Below are 16,322 nucleotides of genomic sequence, written 5' to 3' on the forward strand. Positions count from 1 at the left end.
AGAAATACATAAACCATCAATCTTTTTATTTAAGAGCTTTACCTTGTTTGATAACATGGTGACCGCGTTGAGGTTGAAAACACCGGATGCTTTATTAGGCTTTGTCCTCACGACTTGCTACTGATAGTTATTCAGTGACATCTCCTCTATGAACTCATAAGCCTCCTCAGGTGTTTTATTATTTATGGTACCACCGGCGGCTGCATTGATCATCTGCCTCGTTGAGGGGTTCAAACATTATGAAAAGTTTGAACCTGTAACCATAGAGATAACCCATGATAAGGGCACCTTCTCAATAAGTCCTTATACCTCTCCCATACATCATATAAAGTCTCTAAATCTATTTGCACGAAGGACAAGATATACTTCCTCAACTTAGCGATCTTAGTTGGCGGAAAGTATTTCAATAAAAACTTATCGGTCATTTGATCCCAAGTAGTGATGGACCCTCGTGGTAAGGAGTTCAATCACTGCTTAGCCTTATTTCTCAACGAGAAGGGGAATAATCGTAGGCGAATAGCGTCGTCAGAAACGCCATTTATCTTGAAAGTATCACAGAACTCTAAGAAATTGACCAAATGAGTATTTGGGTCTTTATCCTGCAAACCATCAAACTGAACAAATTGTTGAATCATTTGTATAGTGTTAGGTTTCAGTTCAAAATTATTTGCAGCAATGGCAGGTCTAACAATACTCGATTCAGCCCTAGTGAGAGTGGGCTTAGCACAGTCGTACATATTACGAGGAGCAGGATTCTGATTTACAGGATTAGCGGCAACCACAGGAGGTAGCAAATTATTTTGATTTTCAGCCATCTCCTCGGTATCATTGGTATCATCCTCGTGCTCTTCCTCTATATACTGTAGACTTCACCTTATTTCTCTACGATTTCTGTGAGCTGTGCTTTCAATTTCGCTGTAAAAAAGCAATGGTCCTAACGGATTTCTTCTTGTCATAAACTGAAGAAACCTGCCAGAAGCAAATAAAGATAAGTTAGTAAATTAAAATAAAAACAAAAATAAATTGCAATAAAAATAAAAATGGCTAAGGTAATAAAAATTAAGTGTTCCTAATATTTTAGTCCCGGCAACGACGTCAAAAACTTGATGATCGTTTTATTGATTTACTAAACTAGACTACGATCACACACTCAATAATAGGTGAAAGCTTGCTAAATAAATATAAACAACACATCATAACAATATGAACTACACTCTACTATCATGTTAAACATGCAACATAAAACTTGATAATAGGTGAAAAAGGCTCAACCACTTAAATTGGAGTAGGATAACACCATTTTATCACTTTTGTGTGATTTAGACAATATAGACTATCTTGCTTCAAAAACAAGTGTTTTTTACATGAGTATGAACACGATATAAATATATTCAAGATTATACTCCCACGCTAGTATATCAATATATCTATATTATATCAAAAGCAACTCACCAACTATTTATTTCTAAATTTAAACCCGAAATTTTGAAAAAGTGTTGGTACCCTCAAAATTATCATAAGGATGTGTATAGAATTTGCTCGATTTATTTAAAAATGTTCTTTTGGTAGTACTACTTGGAGAGGATTATTAAGGTACGTATGTCTTAAAACGATAATAAAGCCATGGATTATCATTTTTTTCGTGATCTTTTGACGTCTAAACAGACGGACAAGTTTGTAAAAATTGCTGTTTTAGACAAATATTCTCCACTTTAATTGGTGTTATACCATCCATGAATTTCTGGTTGGAGATGGAAATATGACATAATGACAATCAAGCCAAAGTTATTGTCGAGTCAGCCTACTGGGAATATATGCAATTTTAGGCATATTATAGCCATAATATATAAAGCCAGGGGAATGAGTAGACTGGCTAGATAGGGAATTCAAACAATTTTTAATAATTGTAATTCCGGTAGAATTGAACCAATTCGAAGTATAAAAAATATTCAAAATCCGAACCTAACCAACCAATCAAAATCAGTAAATAACCCATCCTTGAATAGGGGTAGACGTGAACCTTAAACAAACTTCTATATATATAGTGTTTTCCATCTAAAATTTTGCATGACATGCTTCAATTGCTTTATTTTTTCTTTCTCCATCTCTGGCCATAACTTGTTAGTTTTGGTACTGAATAACTAGAAGAGTTAGGTTTCAATCAATACCTTCTTCAAATAAAAACAATTAATATTATTAGAATCAAATTGAATTGTTTAATTAAATCGAAAATCGATGATCAGTTAAGTTTAACTGATAGTATATAATTGAAAATAGAGCAAATCCCTGTAAATTCGTAAAAAAATAAAATAAAAATTAAGACAAAATTTTGGTGGTTCAACCTATTTTAGTTCTTTTCATTAATTTTTTATTTAATTATTATTAAACCAATTGAATCATTAATTAACAACCTAACCAATTACATGATTATATATTTTTTACAATAAGGAGGAAATTTTCCAAGTACCTATCCAAATGAATCTTGAATTAGGCTTGGTAGAGTCGAGGCTGCAATTAATATATATTAATTAAATTTAAATGAATTAGCTATATTTACTATAAAACTCTCATCCCAATTTGTCTCTTTAAGATGATAGCTAATAGTATATATATTTTTTCATACTTTTATATAACAATTAAAAATTACATAGCTATCAATTAATTTTAACTGGATTGATATGTAAATTTTTGCCGATAAAAAAATATGAGTTTAAGTACGTTGAAACGCATTATCTTCACACTTATAAATTAGAAAGGAGTTATGATTTTTATTATTAGTGGTTTGCTACACCTTCAACGAAATTTTATCCTTTTGAATATTCTTCTAATTGAGAAATATCTCATCATTCATGGTTGAAATGTTTTTTCCTTTAAAATTGCAAAAGGATTACTCGAATCCAATTCTTTCAAACAATAAATCGATTTTAAGCAGTTGTTTTTTAAAAAAAAATTAAAAGAAAACAGTGAACAGCTATACGAGTTGCTGCCAACCAACAAAGTTCAATGTTAATTTTCTTCCCTTTTTCTGCAATTTGTACCTTACAGGCAATAAACATCATCTAATTTAGATATATTTTCTTAACCTATAAGATCTCATTCCATTGTACAGAACTGCCTCATTGAAAAACACTTACAAATTCTGGGTTTAGTTTCTGTTTGTTTCCCCGGAAAAAAAATACTTGAATTTTCAAGGTTGATCATAGTTGGAATCATTCAAAGCCAAAAACCAGATTGGTCAGGCCTGTTTTACTATTGTTTTACTTATGAATTTGGAAACTGAAAAGAAGGTAAATTATAAGAGTCAGAACATGCATGCATGCAATTGTTTATTTACTTACTTACTGAAGAATTTTTAATCAAATATTATCTATATATATATTTAAAGGTTAAGAATAAGAATAAAATCGAGATCATAAAAAGATTCAATTCTGATTTTATTTGTACTGATAATTTTTGGGTAGATGACAGAAAACTCACTAAAAACCAGCAATGTCTCGTTCATGCTATATTATCCGAACATTTATGATGTTACAATCATTCAAATATATGAAAAAACTGACGTATACGTATATTTAATATTCCCCTTCGAACTCGAATAAACATAGGGTTTGATAAGCTTGCATGCCTACGCAAATTGAAGCAGATATTGACAACAAGTTCATAAATCTAGCATAATGAATCAAAGAATCAGGCATATCTTGATTAGAACATGAAGCAAATTGATGTAAGAATTGTTTGAAAACCAACCATCGGTTTATGTTTTTTTTTTTAATTTATTTCCAATGCTTGGTATTAAATCAGTTGTCATGAATTATTCGAAACAAAAGAATTTTCATAAAGAATATGGGAAATTATTCTTTGATTTTTTTTTTAAAGACATTCATGAAGGGAATTAACAGAATTTAACATGGAATTTTTTTTAATCAAGAACATGATACTGACAACAACATGGCAACAGTAATGGAGATTAAAATCACTTTTTTCATGTGTGTACTTATATACTCAGTTTTGCTTCTTCAGTTTGTTAAGAAAGTTGAAACAGAGGGAAAAGAAAAAAACACCGGCGACGGCAAAACAATGGCAGACAAATCCGGTTCCTCGTATTCGGACATGTACCGGAGGTTCAAGCCTCATATACTTATGGTGCTTAGCCAGTTTGGTTACACTTTCCTATATATTTTCACTGAAGCTTGCTTTAATCATGGAATGAACCCTCATGTCCACATTACGTACCGACATGTTGTAGCCGGCATCGTCATGTACCCTTTCGCCTATTTTCTGGAAAGGTAAGTTACTATTTTACGTTGTTCTAATAAAACGCAACGGGTCAGCCATACTCTGCACCAATCTTTTATCAAAGTGTTTGGAATATTCAAGTCTTTTTTTTTCTTTTTCTTTTTTTTTTTCTTTTTTCCTTTTGGTGCAGAAAAAAGAGGCCAAAGCTGACTTTTGCCCTTTTTCTAGAGATATTTGTTCTCTCCATCTTAGGGTACGTATTTTTCATTTTTCTTTTTAAGTAGCGATGTTCGACTAACATGAAAACAACCTAAACTTGTGTTTTGTTGGATTCCGACAGGGTGAGTTTGACCCTCAACATGTATTTCGTGAGCTTAAGATACACTTCACCAACATTCCTTGCAGCACTGGTGAATACCATAGCTTCATTGACGTTCATAATCGCAGTTGTTTTCAGGTTAGATATCGATTTCGAATTCCATCCATAAATTAGCAAAATCTTCCATGAGGGCCATGAATATTCAACTTTTATTACAGATTGGAGGTCGTTAATCTTCGGAATCCACGAGGAATAGCCAAAGTTGTCGGAACTTTTGTCTCCTTGGTCGGTGTAACAACGATGACATTATACAAGGGTCCTGCAGTAAAAAACCTAGGGCCTCCTCTTGTTCAAATTCAAGGCAAATCCCCCATTCATGAGAATTGGTTGAAGGGTTCAATTCTCATTGTTGCAAGCTGCTTAACTTGGTCTATATTATACATCATGCAGGTAAAAAAAAAAAACTTAAAACCCCAGATTAAAACATACATATACTAAATCACTATGCTTATGATGTTCTAAAATAATTTGTAGGCATTTACACTGAAACGATATCCAGCACCACTGTCATTAACGACATGGATGAGCTTTGTTGGAGCAGCACAATCAGCTGTTTTCACTGTCATTGTGAACCATAAACCAGCTTCTTGGAAAATGGGGTTCAATATTGACTTCTGGGCTACTTTATATGCTGTAAGAATCCCAAAAAGGGTCATGTTTTTCTTTTTCTTAATGTAAAGTTCTAACATTGAATCATGCATGACAGGGAGTGGTGTGTTCTGGTCTGATTATCTTTATTCAACTGTGGTGCACCGAAGTGAAAGGACCTGTTTTTGTGACCATGTTCAATCCACTTTCAACGTTATTGGTGGCACTTCTTGGGTATTTCGTCCTTGGTGAAAGGCTTTATATGGGCAGCATATTAGGGGGAGCTATTGTGATAATTGGACTGTATTTGGTGCTGTGGGGAAAAGATCGTGACCAGGAAGCTCAAATTGGCACGGCAGAGCTGCCTTACTTGGCTTATGACCACAAAAACGATACTAAAGCACATAAAATCCTTTCAGTTGAAAGGGAAGCACCGCCATCCGAACCTTGAAGACCAGCATATTTTGATTACAACAAAACATCCCAGAAATTATATAAAAAAATGGGAGAAGATAAGAGCAAAAAAAGGGATAGAAAAAGCTTAGAGGAAACAAGTACATTTATGGATCTTAGATAGTTTTAAATGCATATCTGTAAATTAATGTTCTAAATTGGAGCCTGCCTGCTTCATCTATGTTTCTTTTCTGGTTGAAATATGAAAATCTGCCATTGTTTTAATAGCCAGTGTTCAAAACTAACACAAACTGTTGACTAACATTTTTGGACAATTAGCATGAATTTGGATACCCCCAGCACTGAAAATTCTCTTCAGATAAGAAAGTTCCAGGTTAAAAGTTCAATATTATGAAGCAAAAGCTGCCACTAATGTTCAGATTCCCGGCAATAGCCATTAGAGACACAGATTTCAATGGAATCATTTACTACCACCCAGCTATCCATTAACCAATGGCTGAATTTTCAGAATGTGACAATCCATCTTCCAAAGGAATGTTTTGAGTTGCAGGAAAAAGCCTCAAACTGGCTCTAAATTTTTAGGTTCTTTTCAAAATAGTCTTAAACATTTACTAAAGTATTTAAATTAAGGCCAAATCTTTCAAAAATGATAAATAAGAGTAAAATCTTTTCAAAAATGCTCAAATAAGAGTTTATATCAAATTTCAAATTATATTTTTATTACATTATTTTATTTTGAAACAATATCCGATTCAACTGTGTTTTTATTCTAAACATGTTAATATTTACCTAATTTTTTCTATAAAATGGACTAAAATGCATGAAAAACCTTTATTCTGAGTATTTTTGCTAGAAGTTAAAAATCCATAAATTGTTTTGTTGAAGACAATTTGATATAGGACCATTTATTGGGCCTACATGGTGTAGTCCATTAGGCTTGTTCTGTTAATTACAATTGTACCTCACAACTCGAAAGGGTCAGATTACTCATCCAGAGCTTAATATGCTTGGATCGAGCTTTAAATTTAGGTTGTTTTAGCTTATGCAAGTTTGTAATTTAATAATAAAAAATATTTATTAATCAAATAGTGAAAATGGGTTTTACAAGTCAATCTAGGTTTGACTCAAATGAATTTGTACCAACGAATTTTAAAAGTTTCAGACGGCAGCTCAATCCATAAACATATATTTGGTCACAACCATGGTTGAAAATTTGATTAATCTTTCATTAAAATACTGATAAATAACAATAAATACATAAGCATGGCACATAATATTTATATTTTCTCACGTTGATATCTCCGTCTCTCAACTATTAGTGAATTACAATCAATGATGACGTAAATCAAAATTTTATCTTTTTTGAGGTCAAATGTATCGTATAACTTAAAATTTTAGGTTTAAATAATACTTAGTATCTGAACTTGATAAAAATTTTTTGGCCTAATTTAGTACCTGAACTTTACACTTTTTCCTATTTTGGTACTTAAGTTCTTTTTTAGGTTCAATTTAGTACCTAAATTTATTAAATATTATACAAATTACGCAAAACACTAATGGTATTTTTTTTTGTTATGCTACAAAAATATTGTCAGTATTAGAGGAAATTCATGTTAAAAAATAGGTATTGAGCTATGTTTAACAAATTAATATTAAATAAGGAAAAAAGATTTTTTAAAACCCCAAGTTAAAAGAAATTCATAAATTTCAATTAATAAAAAATTAATTAAATAAATAACACTAACAGTATTGAACATACAAAATACAAAAAAATATCGTATCATCTATCACATTTCAATCATACATTGACTATTTTTACTACCCCATAAAAAATAACATTGGTAGTATATTGGAGTAATTTGTAAAATATTTGACAAGTACCAAATAGAACAAAAAAAATAGGTACCAAATTAGGAAAAAGAGTCAAGTTCAGGTGCCAAATTGGACCCCCCCAAAAGTTTAAGTACCAACTTAAGAAAAAGTGTCAAGTTTAGGTATCAAATTAAGAAAAAGTGTCAAGTTTGGGTACCAAATTAGACCAAAAAAAAGTTTAGGTACCAAATTAGGAAAAGGTGTCAATTTAGATACCAAATGTTATATTAAACTAAAATTTTATAGATTGTACCAGCACCTTGACCCTAGCACTATTATGATTTTTTTAAGAAACTAAACCGATTTAGGAATAAAGGATTTATTTCTATATTGTAAAATAAAACAAAATCTGATTAAATAAGATTTTTGGAGAGGAAGATGGGCTAAAGGGTTTTGTGCTGAAGACAGTCAAGGGCTTGCAAAATAAAAGGTGTCTTGGTATTCTAGGCTGCATGAGAGTACGTGAAAACTTGAGGCTTAACTGTTCTTTGCTCATGATTGGTGGAGGTTAATGTCCTTTCTAGCAGAGCTGCTCATGCCCCTTGATCATTGGCAGGTATTATTATCGATTCTTGATAGAGATTTATTAATTACCCATCATGTGACAACCAGTTATTATGACATTTTCTCCTTTTAGGTTAAGTGCTTGCTTGGATTTGGTGAATATTCTTTGAGGACTGATCCCTCCAACATAACAAGTTTTTTTCATATAATTGATCAAATTCTAAAAGGTAGATTTTAGAGACCCAAAAATTTAGTGTAGGCAAAGAAGAAATAGGACCATTACCAAATACCAACCAAGGCCAAACCCTATATTCTTTCTTCAACAACCACAACATTATTGACACTAGAAGTTGATAAACTTTTTTCTTTTATTCTCTCAATTGGAAAACACCCCACCAAAATCAATTGAATGGGACCTCTCTCCTTCCTTCTACCTCTATCTCTTCCTTTTTATTTTTTTTAGTCTTTTGTCTCTTATCTCAAAGCAAATATGAGACAAATAATGGATCCAATCAAGCAAAAAAGATTAAAAAATTAACAAAAGAAGAAGGCAAATGTTCATCACTGTCTAATAATATTGATTAAAGTGATGATAAAAGGAACATAAAACTATAATTAATGAAGTGTGTTTTTAGATAATAATTACATAATCTTTAATCAACTGCTTGTTTAAGCAATAAGTAATGATGTCCATAATCATGGCTTTGAGTCATTTAAGAACATAATGGACCAGCTCCATATGACAAGTCATTATAATTTATAAACCCAGAAACAGATCCAAATAAAATCATCATTTTCTTTTTCTATTTTTGAATTCCATTCTTTAATCTGTTTTTTAAATCATTAAACATTGCCATTAAATTACTAATCTGAAAATTAATCATTCAGCAATTTATATGTAATGAATAAGCAAAAGTCAAACAATAAAATATGTAGGAAATAATTTCTAATAAATTAAAATAAATAAACTAAATTTTCAATTCTCATAAAATAAAAAAAATAAATTCACAATTAATTTTTTTTCCAATTTCAATTCTATGTCACAAATTTACTCATCTAGTAATACATGAAAAAAAATCTCAAAATTGTAAAAAAAAAAAACCCCTAAAACTGTAGTTTTTTATGTCTCCAAATAAACAGGTAAAATTGCATTTTTAGACCCTCTACCATGACTAAAAGAGAAGAAAGACCTTCTCATCACTCTGCTACTGCAACCTTCAATGGGGCTAATACCCTCATTCACTTCCCTTTTCTGTCTTATAGCTTCTTGAACAGCTAAATATAGCTGCCGATCTGCTGATGAATCCATTGAAATCGACCTCCTTATTGGTTGAATCCCAAACTCTGCACCTTTGTTTCTACTATCAATCCATTCATCCCCCATGCTTGTCCCTTTATGCAACTTCCTTCCTCGTTTCTCCACATCCTTGAGCTCCATAGGTGAACCACTAATTGACTCATCGCTTGAACTACGGTTATTATTATCACCTAGTTCAATCACCACATAATCTTCATCACCACCATTACTGATTGGATCTTGTGGAGCTAAGCTTTGTGCGTTGATGGTACTACTCGAAATACTCGTTCTGCAAAGTGGGCAATTCGCATTGTTTTGAAGCCAAACGTCAATGCAATCTATATGAAAAACATGGCTGCAATTTGGTATCATCCTTAGCTTCTCGTCTTCTTGAAACTCATTCAAACAAACAGCACATTCACAAAGGGTCTTTTCATCGATGTTCCCATTGTTTTTCTTGAATTGGAATATTGGGATTGATCTTATCAACGATTCATCTAACCCTCTATGTTCCATTGCTGGAGAGTAAGGCGTTATTGGGTCTTCGGGTCGTCTTCTAGATAATGAAAATCGTCTTAGAAGATCAATCCTGTGCCAATTCAGACAGCATTTGATGACGAAGATGTAGTAGCTTACTAACAAGAAACCAGTGGCTAAAATCCCTATTACAGCTATAGCTATAATGGGGAAACTTGGCTCTGATGAATGTAAATGAGGAGGAGGACCAGATGTGATATTTGGTGAAAGTGCTTGTGAGCTTTTCCTTACAAGATCCATGAAAGATTAAAAACCCAGTACTGTTTTGCAGAAACTAGAAATGGGTATTTGATGAAATGAAGAAAGAATCAAAGAAAAATGGAGGGAAAAAAACACAGGTAGGGGGACAATAAATGAAGGAGATGTCAAAATTAGGGGGATTCAAAGGAAAAAGGCTATGAATATGATACCAATTTATAAAGTGAACAAAAAAAAAAAAAGGAGAAATCTTTATTTGTAGTTGTACATAATTTGGTGAGTTTTTTTCTTTCAGATTTTCCACCAGCAATTTGGCTGCTAATATTAAAAAAAAAATAAAATTGTTGCAGACTTCAGTGTCCCCATTATTGTGCCTTTATATATATATAAACATGATTTTATTAATTAAATAAAGGTATAAAAAATTGGGTGGGGGGATTGAATGGGTTGGCTCAGCATAATGAATGATAGGGGTGGCTTCAAATAAACGTAGGAATGATAAAGTGTGGGGGCACCAAGCATTTGATGTTCATATTTGACGATTTGAAGTTTAAACTTAAAAAATGTGGTAAATAGTGTTAATTAATAGTACAATTTTAAATAAGATATTTACTCTTTTTGACAAAATGTGTAAGATTATCCATAACTCTTCTTCAACTCATAAATAAGAGATAATGTGTTTTAACACATTTGAGCTCACATTCTCCTGCATTGATAATAATACTCATGTCAATCGAACTAAAACTCAAAAAACCACCTTTTAAAAGTACCAATTGAATTGAATGAAAAAGACGAAACACTAAGCCTTAACATATGCATATTATTTCAAATTACCTCAGTTGGTTGGGAAAATTGATTTAACAATTTTTCTTTAAATTTAAACAAGTCATGCTTTAAATTGATTTAACATTTTTTCCTACCAAATTGTAAATTGCAAAAAACATGGAAAAGCTAGAAAGAAAATTTTAATTATAAATTTTGAAAAATCTAAAAAATAATATTATCACTTAACTTACAATTTTATAATTTTAAATTTACCATATATTTTTGGATCCCACGTATATATATTGTTTAGATAAATGGTAGTTGAACGAGATTAATATACCTTTCAATATGAAACAACCTACAAGCAATTATATAAATTCTAAACCTAATCTAAAGACCAAACAATTAATTGGAATCAATGCAATTAAGGTTGGCTAATTTCAATTGCTTGCCCTTCTTTTCTTTTTCCAATCATCATCAATCATAAAGCAAAACCAAAGGTCTCAAAGTCACATGCAACCATCATTTTTCTTTTTAATTTTGCCTTTGCCTGCTATTTTTGTTTACTAATTTATTGATTACCTTTCACATCTGCTTTTTTTTTTCTTTTTCTTTTTTTTTGTTAAATCCATTTACACTTCCATCTTATTTATTTAATTTATTTTTATTTTAAGGAATTTAGACATTGTATTTTACAGATTTTAAATTTAAGTCTTAATTATTAATGAAAAGTGTATTTAATCCTTTTACCTTTAATTTTTTTAAATGAATTATAATAACAGAACAAAGTTTAAATAATAAACACAATTAACGTAGCTAAAATTTAAGGTACACTTAAGGTGATAAATTCTTTCATTACAAACTAAAAAAAAAGGTTTAGAATCTAATTTTTTAAAAGAATCCACATTTATGGCTAATTTGATCAAATATGAGATAATATTTTGAAGTGGATCGTTGATCTTCATCACTCCCAAAAAGCTATATCTTTTAACTAATAAAGTCAAATTTGTATAACAACGCTCCAAACTCAAGGCAGAAGGAAGGTCCACAAATTTTATTTATTATTTTGAAAAAACCGACACTCTCCATATTTGTCATGTTGACAAAGCGTATACAGAGACAACCCCTTTTCTTATGTAAGAAAAACAGTCTTTGTATATTTTGAAAATGGGCATTTTCCATTTATTTTAGTCAAAGGTGGTGTGCTCTTTTACAAAAGAAACTTCTTCCATTACAACAAAAAATTTCTAGTCTGTGATGACTTTTTGGTTCACATCATTGTCATGGAGTTTGTAATTAATTCCTAGTGAGCCTTTAAATGGTTTAAAACCTTCTTTAATTTGCTCAAGAAAAGAATTTATTTTCTCCTTATTAATTACTAAATAAGTAAGGGCAGTTGAAGGGTGGGTGTGAATTGTTAAACTAGCTTAGCTAGAATAGAACCCAATGTTGATTCATGTTAATTTCTTTCTTTTTTTTCTAGTAATGTTTTGGAGAAAATGATTATTTTAATAAGGGGCAAAGGGAGTTGGGTAAGCAGAGCCTAATCTCCTTAAAATAGAGAATTATGTTGTTGAAATGATAAAATTTTAATTTAGCCATTTTAAAAACTATAAACATAGAGCTCAATACCATGATGAAATTGCATTTTAGCTCTCATAAAAATATATAACTCGATTTTGATCTCCATAATTTTTTTTGACTTTATCCCTGATTTTGATAGATCATGGTTTAATGCCATCTGCCAACTGCTTAAAAGTGTAAATAGTTAAAGTTTTTTCTCGGCACCTCAAGGATCAACGTTCAAATTTTGCTATTTGCATCTTGTCTTCATTCTCCATAAAATGTATGACCAATATGTGGTTGAAAGAAGCGAAACTTCTTTCTCAATCATATAGGGTATTGTGTGGTCTTGCTTTGACATTCTCGTCTTGGAGGTTGTATAAGATTGTTATGACTTGATGGTCCCTTAGTGGTTTGCATGAGGGTGCATAGTGGGCTTTCTCCAAGCTAGTTCAGGTAGGGTGCATGAGAGGTCACTTGTGGGTTGTCCTAAGTTAAGGGTTGCTACAGATGATTTCTAGTGAAGGGTTCTATACAGGTTGCTTCTAGCAAAGGGTCGTTTGTAGGTTGCTTCATGTCTTGCTTCATCTTGTTGCCAAGGTGGGGGGTATAACAAGTTCAAAACTTGAAGTAATCACTATTAAAAGAGTTTTACATGAATACCATTCCAATTCAAATAAGATTAATATCATATCAAAAAACGGATAAAAACACGTATAAAAAAGTTTCATTCAAATTTCAAATCCCTATTTTTGTTTCAACGGCAAGAGGTGAAGCTTTTAATTACATGCCCTAATAAAGATTTAACTAAATTTCTAAATTCATTTGAATTTGATTATGAGAAAAAAATAATTCAAATAAACCTAACACAAATTTAAAATTTTACAATTTGATGTTAAAGAATTCAGTTTGAAATAATCAAATTCAAAACATTAATGTAAGATTATTGAAGATGATATTATTGAGAGACAACCACAAACCTCAAAAAATTAATTTTCATGAACTATAAAACGAACATCGAAGATTCATTAATTCTACCAAATAAATCAAGATTATTTGATTCGAAGAACACTTAAAAACTACTTAAGTCATGAGGTGAGGTGTGGTGTGGTGGCTATTCACCTCATTCCTTACGGCAAGTTTAGCATTCTTGAAGCACTTTTGGGACAAAAAATTAGTTAAAAATATTATTAAACAAGATGCTTTTGAGCTTTAAGTACTTTTGAGACAAAAAATACTTTACAGAAACTTTTTTTTAACCATAAGCAGAAGCATAAATTTTTTATTTTTGCTCAAAAGTGTTTTGGAGTAACATTTTTAAGAAGCAATACTAAACAAAATCTTAATCATGTGATCGAAAATTCAATTCTCCTAATTGATAATATTACCTTAATTACTATAATGTAATAAAAAAATTACTTTAAAGTTGCGAAACCCAAACTTACTTACCCAATTACCACTTTTAATTTTAAATAATTATAAAAATCCATAATTTCTAAAAAATTCTATCTTGAATTTTTTGTTTGCTAAAATTGAGTGTAGGGTTCCCTTAACATAGGCTCTAAAATTCACTTCCTTTTTTAATTACTTACCAGCATATAAAAAATTATGGATATACAAACTGTTATTCCCAACTATATATATTAGATGACCCCACTTCCATTTTGGCAACAATTGTAGAGTAGAATTTGTAAGTAAATGACATGTAAGTCTAGATTTCTTAGCCATGGGAACCTACAATACTTTACTATTCACCTAACTTTTACATATCCATAAGTTTTCATCTTTTCTTGGATAATCTTTTTTATTCTTTTCTACATTTCACTCATCTAACGTTTTTAATGCTTCACCATTCGCAACATCCCTATTTTTATTTTTATAATCCTATTAAAATTATTTCTTATTGTATAATTATATTGTTTTAAATTTTCTTAATTTTAATTCGACTAATATAAACATTTATGAGTCAGAAAATATCCATCCATAATACTAAATATATAAAAGTTTTTAAATATTTGCCAATTAATTCATTTCATTCTTCCATTTACTTGCATTATTACTAACCCCCTATTTTGAACTTTGAATAAGATCATGGTAGTTGATTCTCTACCCAACATAAACTACAAATCGTATAGCATAGGCTTTGTTTCCTCTTTAATTCTGACTCATTCAATCCTCAAAGTATGAGGGGAGCTCGTATTTTGGTCATTCTATTGAAAACATAAGTAAATTAATTTTTATGTATTTTAAAACGTACAGAATGATCTTTTGATTAAAATTTTCTCTTAAATAATGATAAGAAAAATGTTAGAATTTTTTTGGTAAACTATAACAATGATCACACAACTATGCCTTTTGTTCTATTTCAATCACTCAATTATTAAATTTTTTTATTTAGTCATTAAAATTTTCGAAATTAATTGTTTTAGTCACTGTAAGATGATATGGGCATTTTTTATTAGCCCAGTAACAAAATTAACCCTCTAATGTAAATTACACATTTTATCAATTTGATCTTAAATATAAAAAATGCAACAAATTTAGCCCTCAGTGTTTACAAAATTTTTCATTTTAGTTCTAATTCTAAAAAAATTAATAAAATGTTTCCTCAATATTTAAAAAAATTATCAATTTAGTCCTAATTTTAAAAATTTTAAAAAAATATTTTTAGCCATTTATAACCCATCAAATAATCCACATTAAATATTAAAATAAAAAAAATCCTTTTTCAAGTCGCTTGTAAACCAAACCAATTAATTTAAAATCTATCAGAAATAATTGCTAACTTGAGATCCAATATTTAATAATTTCTTACAAAGTGATAACATTAAATTGGCTATTACTAACTTTATAAATACTTGGCCAATCCGATGGTTGTAATTCGCTGATCAAATTGGGAATCAACCACATCCAAAAGCATATAATAATCGCTTCACCAACAAAAATATTATAAGAAAAGAATTAAATATGAATTTCATTTTTTAAAATTAAAACGGAAAAAGAAAATTTGCACATGCAACAGCTGTTGATGAGAGAAGCTGTTTTACCTGCTTGTCAGTCTGGATATTATTATTATTATTTAAAAAATTACTGTTTTTTTTTAATAAAACAAAATTTCCTTCTTTTTTTTTAATTCAAATTGTTTGCTTGTTTGGGTTTTGTTGTTGACTCTCTTGCAGGATTTGTAATTATATATATTTTTCAGTTTAAGTTGACCATTATCTTCCACATGAAAATGGTAATTACTTGTATACTTTTATATTGATTATCGCTTCAGTCACTTTTGCAAGTATATCGATTGGGGTGATTTTGAGTTGTTGGAGCTTGAATTTTGAAACACATTCTGATATTTAAATTAAATGAAAAACAACGCTGAACTCAAAATCTTAAATTACATGAAAGTATATGAAAGTTTAATCATTTATTACTCATGATTGGTGGAGGCTGATATCCTTCCTATGATAGAGTTGCTCGTATGGTCTTTTTGTTGATTTCAGTATTACCGTAAATGCTCGTGGTTATTATGTTTAGGTTTAATGATTATTTTTTTAAATGTAATATTTTTTGTAGAAAAAAAAATTGGGATATCTTGATATAATAATTGGATAATCATTAATATCATGTTTATTACTTGTATACATTTATTTATTATTTTCTTTTATAGTCTTCATATTTCATGATTGGAAAAAAGAAGAAAAAAAACAAAAAAAAAACATGTATAACACGAATTTCTTGGTTAATAAAATGATCTTGTATGAGTGAGATGAAATGAGATACTTCTGTAAGATATAAATTGCTTAGAAAAAAAAAACATTTTCCAAATGTTTAAACAAAATTAAAAGTAGAAAAAAAAACCTTAATTGAAGAGATGGGCTCTTTTTAGGGATGGAGTCATGAAATTTTAAATTGTATATTTTTATAATAGTAAAAATATTATTTTATTATTTTAATATCTATATCTTTATAATT

General features: G+C 30.1%; 2 protein-coding genes and 1 non-coding gene across 4 annotated transcripts; 2 read left to right on the top strand and 1 right to left on the bottom strand.

Annotated features, from left to right (window-relative positions):
* The first annotated feature begins 270 nt into the window (after nucleotides 1-270).
* Nucleotides 271-377, top strand: LOC121216397 (small nucleolar RNA R71). The gene has a single exon (XR_005912586.1). It is a non-coding gene; the product is annotated as a small nucleolar RNA R71 (small nucleolar RNA).
* A 2,741-nt stretch (nucleotides 378-3,118) lies between these two features.
* On the top strand, nucleotides 3,119-5,881 carry LOC107923107 (WAT1-related protein At4g08300). Of its 2 annotated transcripts, XM_016853317.2 has the most exons (7): nucleotides 3,119-3,287; nucleotides 4,021-4,286; nucleotides 4,427-4,489; nucleotides 4,577-4,693; nucleotides 4,774-5,005; nucleotides 5,090-5,248; nucleotides 5,322-5,881. In XM_016853317.2, exons 1-7 carry the CDS (start codon nucleotides 3,264-3,266, stop codon nucleotides 5,652-5,654), a joined length of 1,194 nt encoding a protein of 397 aa, XP_016708806.1. In that variant the 5' UTR covers nucleotides 3,119-3,263; the 3' UTR covers nucleotides 5,655-5,881. The 2 variants fall into 2 exon arrangements, with proteins under 2 accessions (XP_016708806.1, XP_016708805.1); XM_016853316.1 differs by lacking the exon at nucleotides 3,119-3,287 and having other exon boundaries at nucleotides 3,946-4,286.
* Nucleotides 5,882-8,984: 3,103 nt separating this feature from the next.
* Nucleotides 8,985-10,371, bottom strand: LOC107923116 (RING-H2 finger protein ATL16). Its single transcript, XM_016853328.2, has one exon. The coding sequence runs from the start codon at nucleotides 10,065-10,067 to the stop codon at nucleotides 9,114-9,116; it is 954 nt and encodes a 317-aa protein (XP_016708817.1). The 5' UTR covers nucleotides 10,068-10,371; the 3' UTR covers nucleotides 8,985-9,113.
* Between the last annotated feature and the right edge of the window lie 5,951 nt (nucleotides 10,372-16,322).

This window comes from Gossypium hirsutum, chromosome A02, assembly GCF_007990345.1.
Source record: "Gossypium hirsutum isolate 1008001.06 chromosome A02, Gossypium_hirsutum_v2.1, whole genome shotgun sequence".
Taxonomy (NCBI): Eukaryota; Viridiplantae; Streptophyta; class Magnoliopsida; order Malvales; family Malvaceae; genus Gossypium; species Gossypium hirsutum.